Below are 23339 nucleotides of genomic sequence, written 5' to 3' on the forward strand. Positions count from 1 at the left end.
CCCTGACGAAGATGGAGGGTTTTCAGTCGTTGCAGCGCCCGATAGTGGAGAGGTGCCGGAAATATCGCTTGGATAGAAGCCGACAATAAGCCGACGATCCGTGCGATAATCCTCAAAGATGCGCAACCTTTGCGCAATACCGCTCTGATTTCTTTGCGAATCAGCGCCAGTTTTGACTTGGGCAATCGTAGGACAGCCTGTTGGGTGTCCACCGTGAAACCCAAAAATTCCATCTCTTGTGTCGAGAAAAGAACCGACTTCTTGTGGTTCATGAGGAAACCTAATTCCTCCAACAACGATACCGTCCATTGACTGTGCAAGGCAGCTTGCGTTTTGGACCGTGCCATAATTAGTAGATCGTCTAGGTAAATTATGAGTCTCACCCCTCTGCTCCGGAGAGCCGCCACCACGGGTTTCATTAGCTTGGTGAAACACCACGGGGCCGATGACAAACCGAATGGAAGGCAAGTAAATTGCCACATGCGGTCTTTCCATAGAAATCGTAGGAATTTCTGGGATGTGGGGTGCATCGGGACCGTGTGGTACGCGTCCTTTAAGTCTATTTTGACAAGCCAATCTCCAGGCCATAAAAGATCTCTCAGCAAATGGATCCCCTCCATCTTGAAGTGACGATACGTCACATGCTGATTGAGATCTCTGAGATTTATCACAGGACGGTATCCGCCATCCTTCTTCTTGACTAAGAAGAGGTTGCTGATAAACCCCGGAGATCGGGGATCTACTTCTTGTACAGCTCCTTTTACGATGAGGTCTCGTAGTTCCTCGTCTATGAGGGTTACGTTTGGAGCCGAAAAATGGATTGGTTGGGGGATTATGTTTAATACTAGTAGGGATAGAAATTCTATTATGTATCCCGCTATCGTGTTGAGGACCCAAGCGTCTGCCGTAATCGTGGACCAGACGTGGGTAAAATACCTCAGTCTGCCCCCCACTATAGTGTGTGAGAGTGTCATAGAGAGAGTACTCACCGTGTGGCGGGCGTGATCTTGAAAATCCACGTCCACCGCGTCCTCTCCAGGGTCGGCCCCGTGGGGGAAAGAACGGAGCCGGTTGGGCCACTGGCAATGCGTACGGCTGTTGTACTGGGTATTGTTGGGCAAGAGGTCTATTATAGGGCCTGAAAGAGGCATTGCGGCCAGCAGATCGGCCTCTGCTTCTGCCGGCCTTACCAAAAACCTTGGCGGGTTGTCCTGCCTTCTTAAGTGAGGCTTGAGCCTTATCTAGGCTAGTGAAGAGGCTAACGAATTTATTAATGTCTTTTATGAGATCCTCTCCAAACAGCATGCCTTCAGCCGAAGGACCTGGCTCCTTTTCAGCTAGGTGTGATAATTGCGGTTCTAATTTCATTAGGATAGACCTTCTCCACTCAATGGAACAGGATGTGTTCGCACTTCCTAGCATACAAACGGCCCTTTGGGCCCAGCCTCTCAGTTGATCTAAATCGACAGGTTGGGCCGAGGAGGCCGCCTGTTCTGACAGGTTAAGGATTTTGGTCAGTGGTCCTAACATGTCTAAAATCCTATCTTGGATTAGTTTGAATGAACGTTCAATCCCTTTCGTTGCATATTTGCCGGACTTCTTCAGGTACTTGAGGAGTACCGGGTCTATCTCCGGCGTCATTGTCACCTTTTTGGCGACACATGGCCTAGGGCATTCGGCCTTTAATTTGTTTCTATTGGAGCGGTCAAAAGACCTTCTAGTCCAGAATTCTACATATTGCGCGACCTGGGGTAGTGGAGCCCAGTCCCCAGAACGGGGATGTGTGATCGCATCAGGGCTGAAAAATGGTTGCCCTAGTGTATCTAGTATAGCCTCCTTAGGCGTTTCTAGAGTGGCGTCATCATAGTCTGCCATGAGCCCCGCATCTGCCTCCTCTGAGTCTGAATCTGCGGTGTCTGCTCCATCCGATTCAGCGGATGAGTCTTCCCCAGAGGTGTCAAATGAATTGGGTTTTGACCGTCTGGCGGTCTTATGCCTCATTGTGGTCTCCTTGAGGCCCAAGGGTCGGGTATGTTCTGATGGATGCGGGGTGTGACAGGCCGGGTTGGGTCCTGTCTGGGGCATATTGTTTTCTTCCCCTGCCGGGGAGTCGACATGACCCGATGTATGCTTTCGTTTACAAAGGGCTTTGCCACTAGTAGTTTGGTTCCTAGAAGTAGTGGGTAGAACAGGAACCGTAGTGGCAGTCAGTGCTGCTTGTATGGACTTATTAATAAGATCTTGTATCTGGGCAGGAGACATGAATTGCGAGGCATCCACCTCTACAGTCTGTCCAGCAGCTCTAGAATGTGTGTTATCTTCAGACATAATGTAGGTATTATAAGCTACAAGTAGCTAAGGAGAAAGGTATAAGCGGTATCAGAGCAGGGAGTATTAGGAAATCTAGATATCCGCACAGAGCACAATTGAATCTAGGCAAGTAAGGGTTAAGGTCGCTATAAGACTAATAAGTCCCTAACAATAAGTCTCCCTAAGACAAGCAGTTGCTAGTGCGTCCTGCAGGGGTTCAGCAGACTTACAGAGGGATCTACACAGACCGTAATCGCAATGCTGGCGCTCCTCTCACCGCTCGCACAACACTGGCGATGGAGAGTGGAGGCGTAGCCCAGCTTCAGTGATTGCCGCCGTAATCTCGCGAGATTACGGCTACCAGTACTGTGATAGGGCGCGCGGTCTGCGACGTCAGAATGACACCGGCTGCGCGTCCTAAGTCCACGCCCCCGAACCTCCAAGCCCGCGAAGCCGATGACAGCGGCGGGAACTAGTGGAGGAAGACGGCGCGAAAGCCCGAAAAATGGCGTCCGGCGAGCCAGTCGGGATGAAGTAAGAAGAGGAGGAGGAAAGCGAGATTAGAACCGAGGGGTCGTACTTATAGTTGTGCGATCCCAAGTAGGTAGAAAAACTAAATAGAAGTAATGTATAGAAATACAAAGAATATATAAATAAAGAATATAGGAATATAAAGAATATAGGAATATAAAGAATATAAATCACAGATTATATTAAAGATAACAATAAAATTCACAGGTTATACTTATCTTGCTGCCAGAGCAGAAAGAAAGAGGAAGAGGATCTACAAGCAGTCCCTTTTATAGGAGCCAGCATGCTGGGAGGAGAGGAGGAGTTCACAGGGGACTGCTGGGAATTGTAGTTTTTTCTATACGTTATTAGCATTATGATATTTCTGCTATGAGCATTAAAGAAAGAAAGATTAATGCAAGATACGAGCCTCCTGTCTGATATATAATTCTACATTATTACGAATGGTGTGGTTTTTGATTATTCCAATAATTAACCTTTGTAATTCAATAGTGTTTTTCTATTCAATATGGTATCATGTAAATACATACCGTATTTTTCGCCGTATAAGACGCACTTTTTCTTCCCCAAAACTGGGGGGGAAAAGTCGCACCGACTTTTCCCCCCCAGTTTTGGGGAAGAAAAAGTGCGTCTTATACAGCGAAAAATACGGTTATACGACGAATACACCCCTATCGCGGCGGTCCCTGCGGCCATCAACGGCCGGGACCCGCGGCTAATACAGGACATCACCGATCGTGGTGATGCCCTGTATTAACCCTTCAGACGCGGCGATCAAAGCTGACCGCCGCATCTGAAGGGAAAGTGACTCTAACGCGGCTGTTCAGTCGGGCTGTTCAGGACCGCCGCAATTTCACCGCGGCGGTCCCGAACAGCCCGACTGAATAGCCGGGTTAGTGCTTACAGGACACCGGGAGGGACCTTACCTGCCTCCTCGGTGTCTTCTCCGTTCAGGGATCCCCTATATGGCCGGTGCTCTCCTTCCTCGTCATCACGTCGTCGCGTACGTGCGTAGGTGTGCGTAACGACGTGATGGCGGCGACGGAGAGCGAGGATACCCGGCCAGCAGCAGAGACGTTCCGGAGCGACGGGGACACGGCGACAGCGATGGAGCGACATCCAGGGCAGCGGTGACGGGTCCGGAGCGGCGGGGACACGTGAGTATTACCTCCTATGCAGTGGTCTTAAATCTGCGGACCTCCAGATGTTGCAAAACTACAACGCTGGGAGTTGTAGTTTTGCAACATCTGGAGGTCCGCAGGTTGAAGACCACTATTGGGTTCAAAATCTTTATTTTTTTAGATTTTGCACCTATAAATTGGGTGCGTCTTATACGCCGGTGCGTCCTATAGGGCGAAAAATACGGTAAGTTTCACTGGGTGATTAGATTATTATGTTTTCATTTGATTATTATGCTTTATTGCACACTAATGTATGTGTAAATGAATTCTATAGAATGGCATTGTAAAGCAGGTCTACTAGAATTGTCTCACAGTTCAGTTCCTCCTCTGGACATTGTTAAATGCGGTCTTGCTAAAAATGTTTTCTTATAGAAAAGGTTTTCTTATACCGGTACTAGAATGTACATGTAATATATAGACGGCACTCTCGATGTACAGAGGAAGAAGATCTTATGTGGGTTTATCAGTATTGAAGGTGTATGTATGCATATATATGGTTTTAAATTTGTATATATGGGAGAGATGGAGGGGTTAATTTTCAGATGTTATACCTGATTGGAAATCCCACCCTCTTCTATAAAATGGATCCATTCACTGTTTCAATTTGTATGACTAATCTGTGGCTGAAACGCGTCACCTGTGCACCATCCATGTTTGTTTGATTGCTAATGATTGCATCGAGATTGCGCTGGACATTCTTCTTGAATTGATATTTCTACATGGGACAGAGGTCCAGTCCCGTCTAAGACGCATCGAAGGCTAAGTGGGTGATTGGGTGAGCTGAGTACGCGCTGTTGCTGAAACCGGTTACAACCAATGGAACATTTCTGTAAAGCTACGGCCTTAAAATGTATGTTTCTTGTTTTTCCTCAGCTTCAAGCTTTTCCCTGGCTTCACTGAACACGGGAGACAATGAAAGTGTAAATTCTGGGAAAAGAACGCCAAGGTAAGAGTTGTTCTTGTAAGAGAATGTATTGCCTGAATTTTGTTTTCGATTTTTTTTTTTTTTACCAATTCAGGGTAGATACTCAATGTATACCTGTCACCAAAATGGCAAAATAAAAAAGAGAAAAAAAACTCTCTGTAAATAGGATCATGATCCTGTCACTTTTATCTTTGTTGACTCTAATTCTGGCCAGATAACAGCCCTGTTGTGCTGCTCAGGTCTCCTACATTCCTCTCCATAGCAGGCAGGGGGGTACATAGCCTTTCCTCACATCTCCTGCAGACACTTCCTGCGTCTGTGTTTCTCTGCAAAGACACAGACAAGGAGGCTGTCGGGTGGATTGTGACTGATCTGTATGGGGACATCTAGTGGCCGAAAAATTAAAGAGCATCATTTTAATAGAAATACATTAGAGATTGTCTGCTACATATAAATTAATAATGATGGCGACAGTGCCTCTTTTATCAGATGTTTCTATGGTTACTGAAGTACTGTTATAAGCCTTTTTTTATGCAAAGTTTCAATATTTACTTTTTTGCCCCTTCTTTGTATCACAACTTTAAGCATCCTATCCCCTCTCCGAAAGATGGGGGATAAGATGTATGATCGCAGGGGTCCCGCCGCTGGGGACCCCAGCGATCCCGGTGCAGCCCCGGCATTCTGTGCAGCTCCGAGTGATTTCACGGCCACCACGCCATGATGTCACGCCACGCCCCCTCCATTAATTTCTATGGGAGAAGGCATGACAGCCCTGCGATCATACATCTTATCCCCTATCCAAAGCATAGGGGATGGGATGTATAAAGCCAGAATACCCCTTTAAGACTTGTGTAATTTGCAATCTTTTGTGAACATATTTTCTAATTCTTTCTTTCTTTCTTTTATTTTTGCTTGTTGCAGTCCTTTTAGGTCAGAATCTGTAGAAGGATTTCTGTCACCTGCTTGTTCCGGCAGTCGTAATGGGGAAAAAGACTGGGAAAATGCTTCTACTACATCCTCGGTGGCGTCCGCAACAGAGTACACAGGTAGGTGGTGTGTCCCTGTTATCATAGATTGTGCAAGAAAATTTTATAGAGAGGGTTCTGGACAAAGACCGCCACTCTATTACTTACATATAGAACAGTGGACTCCATTCAGATGCCCTTCAGATGTTGCAAAACTACGACTCCCAGCATGCCCAGACAGCCAACGGCATTCTGGGAGTTTTCGTTTTGCAACATCTGGGGGGGCGCAGTTTGGAGACCACTGATATAGAGCATCGGTCAGACCCCCCCAATGAAGAAGATACTTATCGCCTATCTTGTGCATACAAGATATGTTATAATCTTAAAGTGTACCAGTCATGATCTTGTTAAATTCTATAATCCTCCCAGTTCACTACTGCCATCATGATAAACTACCCCCTGTCTTTATTTTTATTATTTTTTAGTTTTCTACTTGGATATTGCTCTGTATTTTCTGCTCAGTCTCAGTCAGATTCACAGACTGGGAAGGGACATTCCCCAGCAGTCGTGACATCATCTGAAGCCATACAGGGGAGAACTTCCTCCCTCACTCTGCTACTCACAGCCCAGAGCAGTTCAGTGTGAGATGAGCTATGATTAGATAAGGCTGCACCCCCCTCCTCAGCATTTCCTGATTTTGGACTTCTGCCAGGCCAGCAGGAGTCCAAAGTCTGTGCAAGAGAGGGGGGGGAATGTGATCTAGACAAGTAGGGATAAACTTAGTGGCAGCTTTTTTAAACACAAAATATAGAAAACATAATTTTTTTTAAACAAAGTGCATTAGAAAGAGGTTTTATTTACCATAAGGAATGCAATAGCAAAAATTAATTTTAATGACAGTGCCCATTTAAAACAATCCCTTTAATTTTATTACCTTGATTTGCATATGTCTTCAATCTTGCTTACAGGGCCAAAGCTATACAAGGAACCCAGCGCTAAATCTAACAAGTACATCATCCAGAACGCCATATCCCATTGTTGCCTGGCTGGTAAAGTGAATGAAGGGCAGAAGAACAAGATTCTGGAGGTAGATGCTAATATCTCAGTAAGCCAGATGAACCAGACAGTATAAGTGTATCATTATTGTGTGAAACCTCTTATGTCATACATTTATGAGGATCATATGGGTGGAGCCTATGGCTTTGGGCCACCAGAAATTCCCAGAACCAAAAATTTTGGTTGATTATCTCATATTGTTTTGTAAGGGCCCATGCACACTAGACAATATCTTGGCGGACACCGAATCTTGGCGCTTGGACTGCTCTGACATGTGCCATAGCTGTTGACTGCAATGCATTTTCTGAGCAGATACCACCAAAAGAAAGATCATGTTTATAATTTTGTCCGACACAGATATTCTGCAGTCTGCATGGTGCAACAGAATCCCATTGTAAACAATGGGAGGCTGCTGTATCCGAATTCCCTAGCGGAAACTCTCTAGTGTCCAGGAGCCCTGCCATGGTTGATCCTTTTGTTCTTAAAGGGGTGGTATTTTTATGTAAAATCGTGATAAGGCAGTTGGAAAAAAATCATAAACTTACCTTCCAATCAGTGGATGAGGTAGAACACCGCTGTGGTCACTGATTGACTGACGGAGCAGGTAGGTTCTTGTGCAGACACCAAAATAAGGAAGTAGTACTCAAGATACATACTCACATTCTTTATCTGAACTTTTGGTACCGGAAGATTTTTACCTGAAAAATGCCTTTAATGGTCTATTCACACGTACAGTATTCTGCACAGATTTGTTGCACAGGATTTTCTGCTGCAGATACAATGTAAACTGAATGACTGAACACAGCTTGAAATCCTGCGCATAAAATCTGCGCAGAATAATGTACATGTGAATAGACCCTAAAGCAGGCATGTCAGAGGTTTTGATCAGTCAGGGTCTTAATGCGGAGACCCCCGCCAATCTCTAAATATAGGCAGGAGAAGTGCACTTCATTTGCCAGCTCACTGCTCAATCCATCTCATTAGAGGAGACTGGCTTCATAGACCTATAAAGGAGCCCGTCTAATGAGTCGGAGTGAGCACAATGCTGTACACTTCTCCCAGATGGATCTAGACCAGAGCTTTTCAAACTTTTCATGTTGGTAACCCTTTTTAGACATCCATTGTTTGGTGCCACTCTGTGTGTTCTTCAACGCTCGACATAATTCCAGTATAAGCATTATAAATGTGGCTGCTACCCCCTCCCCCCCCCCCCCCCCATGATATTTAATCACCCCTCTTCATGAGCCTCTGTGCCGTTTCATTACCCCCCTTCATCACTCTACCATCACACCTGGCCTGTGCCTCTCCGACCAGCTCCGGCAGACCCCGGTGCAGGTTCAGTGGCTCCCGCTCGTCTCCTGACCAATGACATCCTCGTACTTCGCTACTTGAGCACGACTTCAGGGAAGTTGGTGGTCAGTCCCAGCAGCCACCACTGTCCACTGATTTAAAGTGGCTGCTGTGCTGGCTGCCAGGTCAAAATTAGGCAGCACGGACCATGGCCATTTAATAACACTGACCAGTGAAGGCTGCTGCTGCAGGACGGGACATTCCTGCTACAAACTGGAGGCTGTCGCCGAAACACTAATGTGTCGGGGCACACAGTTTGGTAATTTGGTTTAGAGATTGGTGGGGGTCTCTGAGACATTTCAGAAGTTTTAAAGGGGTACTCCACTGGCCAGCGTCCGGAACAAAATCTTCCAAACGCTTTTTTCACGCTCCGGGGTCAGCCATGCCCCTTGTAACGTCATGGCCACGCCCCCTCCATTGACTAGCATTGAGGGGCATGACCATGACGCCACGAGGGGCGCGGCCAACCTCCACAGCGCGAAAAAAGTGTTTGGAACATTTCATTCCGAACGCTGGCCAGTGGAGTACCCTTTCAAATGACAGTACCACTTTAACCTTAAGGATGTGTTACCGCGTTACGATGCATGTGGCTAAACCATGCCCATGTGGTGGCTACTATTTTGCTTGTAATACCACAGAATATTTTAAATATTATTTAGCACCTTAATGCAGACCATGGGCCGTTGCAATTTAACAGACTATGACGTGAGCTTAGGAGCTGAGCTTGCTTCATAGACAGTGGGTCCGCCACTCACATCAATAGCGATCACAGCATTTAAAATGGCTTTTAAAGTTGACAGATGTTGCTCCTGCCTGGTGCCAGAACAGCGCTCCCACAACACGATCATGGGGTGCCGATTGGTTAGTATGGCAGCTAGAGACCTCCATGCCTGCCATAGTAATTCTACTGATATAGTCTTCCTCATGCAGGCTATACCAGCATAGCACCAATCTGTCTATTCAAGCATACTATAGCATTGATCAGTATAAGCACCTAAAAATCCTGGGAAATGGCAGTGTTTGTAGGTGGAAATAGGGAGAGGTTCCTGTGTGGGGCTGCCCTTTTTAGGACGAGTAACACTTTCCAAGAAGGAAATTAATAATGTGAGAGTAAGGCCTTACAAGGGACGTTTTTACCCCCACCGGTTACAATGGACCATACGTTGTTCCCTTCTACCTTTTAGAAGTCTTTGCATCACATCAATACTTGGTGGTGTAGGTGGTACATGGTGTTTTTGCACACCTTTCCTTTTGTTTCATTTAAAAAAAAATTTGGGTACATATATTTTATCCTAAGAATATTATTAAAAGTTAAGTTTAAATAATATACAGTGACCCCCTGACCTACGATGGCCCCGACATATGAGCGGCGGGCACAGGTGAGTACAGCTTCCTATACTTTACATTGCACGAATCCCTCAACATACGATGGATTCTACAAATGATGGCTCGTTTGGAACGAATTACCATCGTATGTTGAGGGACCACTGTATATCCTCAGTACTTACTTGTGATATGACGCGGAGGAATGTCTGTAACTGGGGAGCAGCGCCTTAAATCTGTTTGGTTTGGCACTATCCATATTTGTGAAGTGTTGGTGTGGCACCATGGTCAATCTACAATGATGCATCAGGCATTGGTGGGTGGAAACCCTGGCTGATCCATGCCTGATTCATCTGCACAGTCTCTGGTCAGTCTCTCCTCATTTTTCGTGGACAGATGAGTTCGCCTTGGGGTGACTATGACCCCGGCCGCACTAAACACCCGCTCTGATGGCACACTTCTGGCCGGGCAGGACAGCTTTTCCAGGGCAAACTCTGCTAGTTGCGGCCATAAATCAAGTTTGGCTGCCCAGAAGTCCAGCGGATCTTCAAGGTGTGTTGGCATGGCCCTTTCAAGGTATGCCACCACCTGCTGGTTCAGGTCCTGCTCCATGTCTACCTGCTGCTGATGAGTTGCTTCACTATGCGGGTGAAGAAAGCTACTCATCAGGGACTCAGGCTGTAGACTCAGGCTGCTGCTTATTGAGCCAGTACTGCTCCTGCCACCCCTCCCCTCTCCAGCAGCCATGGCAGTGGAAGGTGAGCGCAGAGGGCCCCCCGAATAAGACCTGCTAGTGGATGGACGATGGCGCAGATGGCTTCGACCAACTGACTACATAGGATGTCTCTTTAGTAGGTCAGTTTGTCCCCCCTCTCAGTGGGTGTAAAAAAGGCCCCCCTTTTGTGGCGGTAGCGAGGGTCCAATAAGGTGGAGAGGCAGAAGTCATCCTGCTTCTGAATGGTGACAATTCGGCGGTCACTACGCAAGCAAGTGAGCATGCATCGTGCCACACCACATTGGAGCCACGGTTCTCCCAGGCCACTTTATGGTGATGCTGCATATGTTGACGCAGGGCCGTGGTGCCAGCATTGGAACCCTGGCCACGCTTCACCTTCTGCTGACACATCTTGCGTGTGGCCAGGTTAACATCCTCTGGATGCTTGATGAAAAACTGCCACACCGCCGAGTAGCTGATTTTCCCACCAACAGTCTGCACTGATTGACTGCTACTGCCACCGACTCCAGGAACCCCTGTTCCACTACCTCCCGGGAAGGTAGGCTGCCGCGAAGCAGGTGGTCTACATCGGGCACATTTGGCTCCAGATTTCTCCCTACTGCCAACCATGCTACCACTTTGCTGGCTCAGCTGCTGCCTCACGGGCAAGCTGCAACTCTCTTCTGATGACAACGACCACCACCACCATCACCCACCACGCAACACCACCTCCCATGCCACTCTCCTCATCAATACTTGCCCGCCTAGCGGTGGAAGCGGCGGATGTCTCCTCCACTTTTTGGCTGGCCAGTAGCTGCTGACTGTCCTCTAGTAGATCGTCCCTAAATAGTGGAGCTGAACCCACAGCATAAGATACTTCTGGGGGGGGGGGGGGAACAGCATAGGACAGAGGCAATGGGAGGACAGGGACTGCTCCCGGGCCATGCCAACTGAGGGTTTTGTCTTAGGAACCTACCGACTGTTGACTGGGGGTGTCAGATGTCACTTGTGATTAAGTGGATGACCGTGTTAACCAATTGATGACAGCAGATGGGTTCACCCTTTAGATGTACGTATCTGGTATGCACTTATGCGGGGAGGACAATGCACTCCAGTACGCTTACAACACCTTTGTCAACTTTTGCCTGGCCTTTTACACTATCTAGCCCCTTAAGACTTTAACAGGAACAAAATGGTACACCACTTAGATGTACGCACAGGTTACATTTAATAGAGGACAATATGCTTTTAGTGCTCTGCTCACCCTAACTGGCTGGCTACTATTAGCTTTTCAGTTGTTGTACACACGAGTGCTGCAGCACACAGTCGCTGTGTACTACACCCAAAATTCTCTCTCAATTTCACTCCCTTCCCTATCAGTGCTTCTAGGCTGGATTTGGGCTTGAGGTGAATTGATGCTGTAAAAAAGCTTTTCTGTGCAACACACACTGCTCTCTGTCCCTCTCTACAATAGAACGCTGATCTGGGCCTGCACGGGCCTATTCTTTTCTCTTTCCTTCTCTTTACTCGCCTCTATTGTTTGTATCTCCCTCTAAGCATTCCTCATCTGTCTTGTGATCCTTTCTATTTATCATATTTTCTGACTATACATGTCGAACATTCTCGACTGTTTTCCAAGGTCTCACTTTGATCTCACCTGATGGTTTGCTTTATAATCCCCAAAACCGTCAAAAGCAACTACTTTCAATGGTGATGATATCACTCAATTTATGTCATTTACAATTGCCTCCTTATTTTTGCCTTTCATTACTGTTCTTAATTCAGAATAATCTTTTCCATGCCGCTTGACTTATTTATAAACCTGAGACCTCCTTTTTACTGAGATTTGACGGTTGGACACGTGATGATGAGCCCCCCCTGTGGTCTACTACTCAATACCTCTTATTCTTTCCCCTCAATACTCTTCCTTCTCCTTTTTTATTTATTGTCCTTATTTTTTACTGTTATTTTCCTGTTGATATGATTTTTGTATAACTGTTTCCCTTTGTTATGGAAATTTTCAAAATTGTGAAAATAAACAATTATTTAAAAAAAAGAACGCTGATCTGACTGGGAGGTGAATTGCTGCTGTAAAAATGCTTATCCGTGCAACACACACTGCTGCCTGTCCCTGTCTCTCTGCAATAGAACGCTGATGTGACTGGGAGGTGATTCGCTGCTGTAAAAATGCTTTTCTGTGTAACACACACTGCTGTCTGTCTGTCTGTCTCTCTCTCTCTCTCCAATAAAAGGCTGAAGTGACTGGCTGCAAGATGGCTGCCGATTATATAGGGCTGTGACATCAGAGGGGTGACTGGCTGCTGATAGGTCGCATGCTGCATGTGATTCAGGGTCATCCCACCTACCCACCTTCCCGGAGTTCCTTGCCCCATGTCCTCACATGTGGATCCGCCATTTTAGATGCCCTGGACACTGGACCACACTAAATGGAGTTTAATGAAGTGATTTGCAAGATCGAATCACGGCAATATTCGCATTCTTAACAAATTCGGATTTGTCAGATTCGATTCCTAATTATTATTATAATTTTTTTTATTATTGATTTGCAAAATGTGCAAATTTGCTCTTTTTTCCCCCGGTTTCCCCTATATATTTTTTTTCACTTTCACAGTATAAATTATGTTAAAATAAAGAATGGTACTACAAAGTACAATTGGTCCTGCAGAAAATAAGCCCTCATATGGGTCTGTAGCATTATGGCTATTAGAAAGCTAGGAGCAAAAACCAAAATGCAAAAAATATAAAAATTGGCACGATCTTTAATGGGTTATACCTAGGGCTGGGCGGTATACCGGTTCATATCGGATACCGGTTATTTTTTTTTCCCACGGTATGGATTTTTGCCCATACTGCTATACCGGTCGGGCCCCTCCCCCACCTTCCGAATTAATTATAGAGCCCAGCCAGCGGAGCCCTCACCTTTCCCGGACCATGAGCAGGGGGTCCGTAGCAAGTAACAAGCGTGTGCCCGGCTTTCAGTCATGCCCGTACACTCTGGAAACTATATCTATGGTTCTGGAGTATTGACAGTCCTACAGAACCATAGAGGCAGTTTCCAGAGTGTACGGGCATGACAGGAAGACGGGCACACACTTGTTACCCGGTGCGTGATGAGCGGAGAATCCTGTAACCGGCACCCCTCTCCGTGTAACGCGCTCCTTCCCCGGCGGTATACTAGAATTCTCCCTCCATCAAAAGCAGCTGCTGGCCGACATCAGCCGGTGAGACCCGTGAGGAGGCGGGGTGAGTGCGGGAGATTCGGGGATGACATGTGTAGCTAACACGGGGGGGGGGGGTGTAGGAGACCGGTAATAATACCGCCATAATTCAAAAAAATACTGTGATATTAATTTTAGGTCATACCGCCCAGCACTAGTTATACCTACATGTACTAAAAAAGGGGTAAATGTGTTGTTTATTGAAAACAATCAAGAGCTTAGAGTTGTAGCATGTAGTTTGTGTGAACAGGATGACCATTTTCCTTTAAAAAATAACATGGGACTGGGGAAAATATAAAATAAAACCTATATTTACTGAGCCCTGGTCCCCCGCAACTCCTGTTTACCTCTGTCCAGTTCCCTTATCTTCTCCCTGCTTCTGACATGAGTGCTCAGAGCAGGAGCTGCTGGCCAAGCCATCCACTGGCCAAGATGAGACACCGCTGCAGCCAGTGATTGGCTAAGCTGGCAGGTCCTGCACCGCATTCTAGTCTTGGAAGCAGGAAGAAAAGAGAAGAGATCTGGATGGAGGTGAACAGGAGCCGCAGAAGAACAGAACTAGGCAAGTATAAGTTTTAGGCTGGAATACTCTGTTACCCTGTTACCACAGAACTCATATGCAGAATCATCCATCTTCATTTTTCGGTTTGAAAAGCTTGAATAAAAGAAAATAATAGAATAACACATTACAATATATTCTAATTCTGCTTCTTCTACTTTCACAGGAAATGGAGAAATCTAACGCCAACAACTTCCTAATCTTGTTCCGTGACTCAGGATGTCAGTTCCGTTCTGTCTATACTTACTATCCGGAAGTGGACGAGATAACCAAGCTGGTGGGCATCGGACCCCGCTCCATAACTCGTAAAATGATCGACGGTCTTTACAAATACAACTCCGACCGCAAACAGTTCAGCAACATCCCAGCCAAAACCATGTCTGCCAGTGTGGACGCTGTGACCATTCACAGCCACCTATGGCAAGCTAAGAGACCTGCCACCCCCAAAAAACTACTTTCTTCCAAAGCATAGCGGAGGCTGGAGAAAAAAAAATAAAAAAGAACCTCCTGAAGTTTTATGGAGATAGCGATGACTTGTTGCCATTGAAACTTGTATGGAGTGAACGCAGACACTTCCTCCTGCTGTCTTTACAACACAACTGGAATGTAGGACAGTATTGATCAGGGGTGGGTTAGGGTGGGCATGGCGATGGGTTGTGTTGGGGAGGGGGGGTTATTTATCACAAAAACTCACTTCGACTCACTTAACCAGGAGGGTAAGCTGTATGCTATCTAAACTCAAGGGGCATGTGCGGTATGACACTGAAGCACTGACATTTGTCCATGTTAGGTGAGTGGTATTACTCAACATCTCTCGCCTTATATATTACCGGTATTATTCGTTTATTTTAATTTTTTTGTTTTTTTTCAGCGTTTGCGTGTGTGCAAGACAATGTTGAGTTACAAAGGACAAATCGAGTATTTTGTCTATTCTGTATGGTTCTTTTTCTCTATTTGGAGAAGAGCGTAAAAAAAATGTGGTGTTGAGCAAATGCATCGGTATCGCTGCCAAGAAGGGTGGCAGCATGTACTTTACTGAGTAATTCCCTAGCTCCCTGGCAACAAGAGGATTGTGGGATAGGCCAGCTTACCTCAAAAATGCAAGCCAGTAAGCATGTATTTTGAATGACAGCATCACTTCCTTTATATAGCTTTGTCTGCAAGTTTTTACAGGAAAAAATGGCGTATTTAAGTACTCTCTCCGATTTGACATTCCTAGAGTGCAACGTGCGTACGACTTAGTGTAGTCAGCTTTGACGCTCTGTTCATTTCTTATGACTGTTTTTATCACCTCATGGAGAGCGACTGTATCCGTGCTTATTATTTTTGTTTTACTATCGTCATTTTGTATTTTTGTTTAGCGCTATCTAAAAAAAAAAAAGAGATTGATTGTCATGAGGTTAGTGCTAGATCCTTTATATATTTATGGGCAAACACTAGTCTTAACAGTTTGCTGCTGACAAACCTAATGTCTCTTACAAGATTTTACTTTGTTTTAACCTTTTAGACACTATTGGTAAGATATTTATTGAGACCAATCTGTTTAGTGATGTTGTCCGAGGGAGCGCGGCTTAGATGTAAAGGTCTGCCGGCTCCTCGGGGGACGTCCTAATAGATTATGTCATCAGAGACAGTGTTTTCGAGCCCTGTCTTTTATATTACACTAGAAGAAATAAGGTTCCCTCACTTGACGCATCACTAAGAGAACCAGCAAGGTTGGTTAGAGTGCCAATGTAAAGAGCTCAAAGCAGTGTTAAGCGAGGGAGGGTGAGACGATAGGGTGTAACACTAATGCTGCAGGACAGGGCCATGCATCTTGTCTAGTTAGTTGCATGCACTTTCCGGGATGAAAGGTAAGCGTGTTTGTGGGTGTTTTTTTATTCTCCATTTCAAGGATAAAGTACGGTTGTTTATACGAGACGTGTTGTAAAATATTTCATATCATGTCAGAATTAACATTTTAAGCTAAATGCAAAGAGAAATCATATGGTCATTACATTTTGAATAGTGTATTTTCATTTTAATATCTATTTTGTTATATATAAGTAGGCATGGATTGTACATTAACTTATCATTTTTTTGTAATTTTTTTTTTTTTAAACTGAACAGAGATGGTCAAGGACCCACAGAATGTAATTTATTTGTTACCAAAAAAAAAGAGAGAAAAAGAACTTGTATAAACAGGCCGATGTATGACAGATGGGGTAGCGGTGAATCATTGCGTTGTATGATGGTTTAATATTTTCCAAATTTGCTGCAGGGAAGGGTGAATGCATTACCTGCCTTCGAAACCCAGGCCTTTTGTGTATGAGCTGTAGATATTTCCATCACTTATTGTATTGTGGTTAATTGTATTGCAGGGGGAGGGTTAGTTACCTTCATTCTTATATGAATTATTGAGATTTCCCTTTTCATTTATTCACAACTCCAGACTAAAAATCATGAAACATTATCTAATACTTCACCTCAACCCCCTTAGTGATGGTCGACATTATAGAACTAGGACATAAAATGACAATTAGGAAGTGTTTATTTGATTGGGACATTACTGTATTGTCGCTCTCATCATATCCATTGTGTATTTTGTAGTTGGCAAATTTTAGCAAAATTCTGCTTCCCTGTTACTTCCAAAATTAATCAGACCCAAAAACACTAACAACATACCGATAGGTGAATTCGGAATTTAGATTGTGAACCCCTATAGGGACCAATCTAAGTGATCACAAGCTCTATACAGCACTGCTGAATATGCTGGCTCTATTTAAAAAAAATAAACAAAAATTTAAACCCCAAAACAGACTCCTAAAAAGAATTCAGACCCCGAGACTATACTCTAATATTAATTCAAAAAGTATCGGACCTAAGACCAGACTCCAAAACACTCCAACACATACTGATAGGTGAATTTGGAATTTAGGTGATTAATCCTAATGAGGACAGGGACAAATTTGAGTGATTACCAGCTCTGAACAGAGCTATGGAATATGATGGTGCTATATAAAATAAAATAAAAATTATTAGACTCTAGACCAGACCTCTAAATTAAGTCATACCTCAAACCAAAATTAATTTAGACTCCAGACCATACCCCTAATATTAATTCTGACTTTTAAAATTAAGCAGACCAGACTCCTAAAATAAGGTCTGACCCCAGACATCTGAAATTAATTTAAACCCCAGACCATACACATAAAATTAATTCAGACCCCAGACCAGACCTCTAAGTGAATTCAGACCAGATATCTTAAATGTATTCAGCCTCTCAAACAGACCATTAATTTAGAATGTTAAACAGACCTTTAAAATGAATTTAGATGCCGGAACACACCCCTAAAATGAATTCAGACCCCTATAATGAATTAAACCCTAGACCCACGTACAACTTCCTTATGCTTGTGTTCCAGTCCCCTACAGTATTTCTGTTAGATGCACTAAGGAAGATGTATGATTGTACTTGAAAATACATAGTACCCAATGCATTTGCAAAATATTGATAATTTCCCGGTTAGGCATAACATTTTAAAACTTTTAAATGAAAATTTTTGAACATTTCTTTATATATTTTATGTTTGTATTTGTCATTTTCAGCATACAGCACAGTAATGTTACACAGCCTTGTACAGTACAATAGACATATTCATGCTAGTTTGAGGACTAGTGGAGTTTGCCATATAAATTTTCCTGCCTTCGGAGGGACATCTATGGTTTACTCGGAGACTATTTGGGGGATATTGTAGTAAACATGGGGAGAACAAAACCCAACAATATTTATATTTCTGCCTTCTCAATCCCAGTATTGGGTCATTGACGCCCTTTACATCTTTACCAAGCTCTTGTGCTTCCATCCTTGTGGCTCCCCAGCAGCCAGACATCTGTTCTACATTGTTACCGATCCCACCCCCCCTTCATCTTCTTCTACAACCTTGCCCCAGTATTCGGTTCTACGTCATCCCTCTTCTGTATAGTCACCTTCCAGATAGGGTTGAGTGATGCAGCCATTGGAAAGTTAATGGAATGTCAAAAACATATCCACTTATCCGGCACATCCGCATTGCAGTGTTATAGGACGTCTCCAGAATAAAGTATTAGTTGTTTTGTTTTGCGTTCAATATGTTACGACATAGAACATTTTGTCTTATGACGGGTAAAATATTGTGCATTGTATAGAGCCCCTCTGTCTGTGACCCTGATGGAAGACACACAGCCATTGTGTGATCAGACCATCTGTATAGTGTTAGAGACCAAGGCTACGTCACAAGGGTTATGTAGAGTCTTTGATGCACTACTATAATAATTTAATGCACATGCATAAAAAACATTATACACTCATATTGACCCTTGTGGAAACATCTATTCCATAAGAACTTAATGACAGGCATCCAGAACCTTCTAGTATGAATATTTCGGAGATAAAATGTTGCTACGTTGCTTTTCAAGGCACCATATTGGGTCTCTTGCCCATATAAGTAGTTGAACACTATTGCATAAACATTAGTCATCTATATCTACTGAACATATAGAGAACTTGAAAACCCTGTAAAGCATCAACATGTTTTACGGGATCCGTGACATTGAGGGGTCATATTGTGCCCCTATAATCTCTGGTCTCTCTTGGTTGGATCACTACATGCTTTATTATACACTGCTCAAAAAAATAAAGGGAACACTTAAACAACACAAGGCCAATGACACTTCTACAACTCCAAGTCAATGACACTTCTGTGAAATCACACTGTCCACTCAGGAAGCAACACTGATTGACAATCAATTTCACATGCTGTTGTGCAAATGGAACAGACAACAGGTGGAAATAATAGGCAATTAGGAAGACACCCCCAATAAAGGAGTGGTTCTGCAGGTGGTGACCACAGACCACTTCTCAGTTCCTATGCTTCCTGGCTGATGTTTTGGTCACTTTTGAATGCTGGCGGTGCTTTCACTCTAGTGGTAGCATGAGACGGAGTCTACAACTCACACAAGTGGCTCAGGTAGTACAGCTCATCCAGGATGGCACATCAATGCGAGCTGTGGCAAGGTGGTTTACTGTGTCAGCATAGTGTCCAGAGCATGGAAGCGCTACCAGGAGATAGGCCAGTACATCAGGAGACATGGAGGAGGCCGTAGGAGGGCAACAACCCAGCAGCAGGACAGTTATCTCTGCCTTTATGCAAGGAGGAGCACTGCCAGAGCCCTACAAAATTACCTCCAGCAGGCAAAAATGTGCATGTGTGCACTCAAACGGTCAGAGAACACCAAGATTGTCAAATTCGCCACTGGCGCCCTGTGCTCTGTACTCCGTGGAGAATGTTCTGCTGCCTGCAACATCCTCCAGCATGACCGGTTTGGCGGTGGGTCAGTAATGGTGTGGGGTGGCATTTCTTTGGGGGGGCCACACAGCCCTCCAGGTGCTTGCCAGAGGTAGCCTGACTGCCATTAGGTACCAAGATCCTCAGACCCCTTGTGAGCCCATATGCTGGTGCGGTTGGCCCTGGGTTCCTCCTAAGGCAAGACAATCTTAGACCTCGTGTGGCTGGAGTGTGTCAGCAGTTCCTGCAAGAGGAAGGCATTGATGCTATGGACTGGCCTACACATTCCCCGGACCTTAATTCGATTGAGCACATCTGGGAGATCATGTCTCGCTCCATCCACCAACGCCACGTTACACCACAGACTTTCCAGGAGTTGGCGGATGCTTTAGTCCAGGTCTGGGAGGACATCCCTCAGGAGACCATCCGCCACCTCATCAGGCGCATGTCCAGGCGTTGTAGGGAGGTCATACGAGCACGTGGAGGCCACACACACTACTGAGCCTCATTTTGACTTGTTTTAAGGACATTACATCAAGGTTGGATCAGCCTCTAGTGTGGTTTTCCACTTTGATTTTGAGTGTGACTATAATTTTTGTGTGATTTTGTTGTCAGCAAATTCTACTATGTAAAGACGAAAGTATTTCATACGATTAGTTCATTCATTCAGATCTAGGATGTGTTATCTTAGTGTTCCCTTTATTTTTTTTGAGCAGTGTAGATCAAGCAGCCAGAGTATATAGCTTCATGCACAATAGGCTATTCTAGGCTTTTCTTGGGTTGGGTTTATTCATATTAGGGCAGGCGCTCGTGCCCATAGCGGTGCCATATTGCAGAGTATAAGTTTAGAAATAAAATAGTCATACTGTATTAAATCCAAGGGAATTTTTATGGGTTTAGCTGAAAAAGGTTTTGTACTGAAGTGGTTAACGAAATAAGAACAAAACGTTTTATCAGACTTTTTAATTCACATTCTATTTTAATTTGTTGGCTGAGTTTGAGATTTCTGAAGCCATGGTCATATTGAGGTGCTGGGTTTACATAGGCTCTGTTCACACTTGCTTTAAAGGGGTTATCCAGGATTGGAATACCGTAACTGATTTGATTCTTCAAAAAACAGCACCACCCCTTGTCCTCAGGTGTTGTGTGGTATTGCAGCTCAGTTCTATTGAAGTGAATGGAGCCAAGCTGCAATACCACACACAACCTGAGGACAGGTGTGGTGGTGTTTTTGGAATAAAACAGCTCTATTTTTCTATCTTTGGATAACTTCTTTAATGTTGTCCATTGGAGTTACCATTATTTTTGAAGGCAAGAATGCTTGCACTATTTCTGCAGTCAAAAATACTAGAACCACGATGATATTAAAGTCAGAAATTGCTGTATCTGTATAAAAAATCTGATTTGGCTGTCATGGCTCCATTATGTATAAGAATGCCATGGCACTAGTGTGAACAGAGCCTTAAAGTCGCTATACAAATGGGCACAAAGTTGACCAAACCTGCCAATTTTCCGCATGACTGGCCAACTAAACTATGTCTATGGGGTTTTTCCAACTCTGCCCCAAGGTGAAGAGTTGGCACAGTCCCATACACATAAGATAGTTAGGCAGTCCTGCCGGAATCAAAGCCATGCCGAATTTCAGCACCAGTCTTTGACCATACCAATCATGTGTATGGGAAGGAATAGCTCTCCGCCAACCAAGTCATCAGCCAAAAGTTATAGCAGGTGTATGGTCACCTTGACACTTGTGTCCCAACTTATGTACTACGAGTTAAAGCCTGACATGAGATATATATATATATATATATATATATATATATATATATACACACACACACAAAGTAAATAGTACTTATGTTACATTTCCCTTTTAAATTGAATTAATTTATTCATCTTTTATTCTAAGTATTAAAACTGTCTTTTTGATGTATTAAAACTCTAAGTTGTCTTCTTTTATTTTTTTTTATTGCTTTATAAGTATTATCATTATTGCTCTTTATATTTCCACTGCCAGAGCTATTTATGCAGTATTATCATTTTTAATACTTTTACTTTTGTTTTCTCCTACTTTTTTAACCCATTTTTATCTTTCAGCAGTGATTCCGGATGATTGTTTTTGGTATGATCTTTTTTTCTGTCATACTCCTCAACCTGCAGCCCGTTCAGCTGTGGCAAAACTACAACTCCCATCATGCCCTGACAGCCGAAGGCTGTCAGGGCATGATGGCAGTTGTAGTTTCACCGCAGCTGTCAGGCCTTGATGGGAGTTGTAGTTTTGTGAAAAGCTAAAGGTTGCGGAACTCTAAAGGAGATTCATTGTGACCTGTGCAGAGGGAAAGTCAACAGTTGCCCATAGCAACCAATCAGATCACTTCTTTCATTTTTGAAAAGGGCCTCTGAAAAGTGAAAGAAGCGATCTGATGGTTGCTATGGGCAACTGGTCAACTTTCCCTCTGCACAGGCCGTGATGAATCTCCCCCTATGTTCTTACATATATAGTATTCGGTTATCTAGTTTAACCCTCTGTTTGCCATAGTGTGCCAACAAGTAGACACTCGCACATTCCCTTAAAAGAGAGTACTGCTTTCTGTACAATTCGCGATTTGTCTTTGTTTTGTTGTTTTTTTTTGTTTTGTTTTTTCCCCCTTCATGGAGTAACACGAATAAGATGACTGGCATTTCGACATCTTCAAAAGGCATAAAAAAATAAAAGAAAAAAAAAATTAAAATAAATAAAAAATAAATAAAATGTTTCCATGCCTGACATTTTGTATGAATGTTCACAAGGACGTGTCTCATTACTTATGAATCTGTCTCCCTATTGTTTGCATGTAAATGAGATCTAAACAGTTGTGTAGATACTATGTATATTGGTGTGTATGTACATATATGTGATAGGTGGAAAAAAAAAAAAAGGAAAACCTGCACATTTTTGCTTGTGCCGTCATCACTGCAAGCAGCGGAAAAATAAAAAAAGATCTCTTCACTGCATCACATTGTTTTGTTCTGGTCATTTCAACATGGAAGGACTGACTGTCTGTAGCGGTTGCTTATGGTAGCTGATGCGGTTGCTGCTTGTCTCTCCTTATAGATTGCTTCATCAAGATATAAGACTTTGAATTTTATAGTTTTATCTGAATATTGATACAGTGGTCCCTCAACATACAATGGTAATTCGTATGTTGAGGGATCCGTGCAATAGTAATACAGAAAGTTATACTCACGTGTCCCCGCCGCTCCGGTCCGCCACCGCTGCCCTGGATAGTCGCTGTCATCACGTCCCCGGGGTATCCTCTCCACTCCGGACCGTCACCGATGGCCAGGATCGTCGCTCTCCATCGCCCTCATCAGGTCGCTTTGCACGCCGCTCCTATTGCATGACGGGACGGCGTGCATGGCGACGTGACAATGACGAAGAAGAGCGACAGCCATGCAGCGGAGCCCAAAGAGGATGGTCCGGAACGTCTGGGACAGGTGAGTGACACTCACAGGAGCACATGGGGCACATTAAACGGCTATCCGGCAGCAGTTGAAGCAGTCTGTGCTGCCGGATAGCCGTTTATGCGATGCCCCCGACATACAAAAGCATCGTATGTTGATGCTGCCTTCAACATGCAATGGCCTCTGAGAGGCTGTCGCATGTTGAAATTATCATGTCGGGGCCATCATAGGTCGGGGGGGTCACTGTACAGATAATTTCATGTTCTAAAAAAAAAAAAAAAAAAGTGTGTTCACATGGTCAGGTTTTTAATTTCTATTATGGATTATAAAGTCAGGAATGGATCATAAATGGAGGACACTTATAAAGGAAAGACTGAGGCTTCTTCCTCTTTTCATATCCATTCCTAGCTTCTTTGTATTCTATAATTGCAATTA

At 44.1% G+C, this 23339-nt stretch overlaps 1 protein-coding gene across 4 annotated transcripts in view; it reads left to right on the forward strand.

The window, feature by feature from the left end:
* CAMSAP2 (calmodulin regulated spectrin associated protein family member 2) overlaps positions 1 to 22454 on the forward strand; it is a 151634-nt gene extending 129180 nt beyond the window's left edge. For 2 of the 4 annotated variants that reach the window (XM_056523484.1, XM_056523486.1), the window contains 4 exons: positions 4896 to 4968; positions 5869 to 5993; positions 6881 to 7017; positions 14321 to 22454. In XM_056523484.1, coding sequence (XP_056379459.1) covers positions 4896 to 4968; positions 5869 to 5993; positions 6881 to 7017; positions 14321 to 14626 — 641 coding nt within the window. In that variant the 3' untranslated portion in view covers positions 14627 to 22454. The remainder of the gene's footprint in view (positions 1 to 4895; positions 4969 to 5868; positions 5994 to 6880; positions 7018 to 14320) is intronic. The other 2 variants (XM_056523485.1, XM_056523487.1) reach the window with 1 other exon arrangement.
* Positions 22455 to 23339: the final 885 nt, after the last annotated feature.

Source organism: Hyla sarda, chromosome 6 (assembly GCF_029499605.1).
Source record: "Hyla sarda isolate aHylSar1 chromosome 6, aHylSar1.hap1, whole genome shotgun sequence".
Lineage (NCBI taxonomy): Eukaryota > Metazoa > Chordata > Amphibia > Anura > Hylidae > Hyla > Hyla sarda.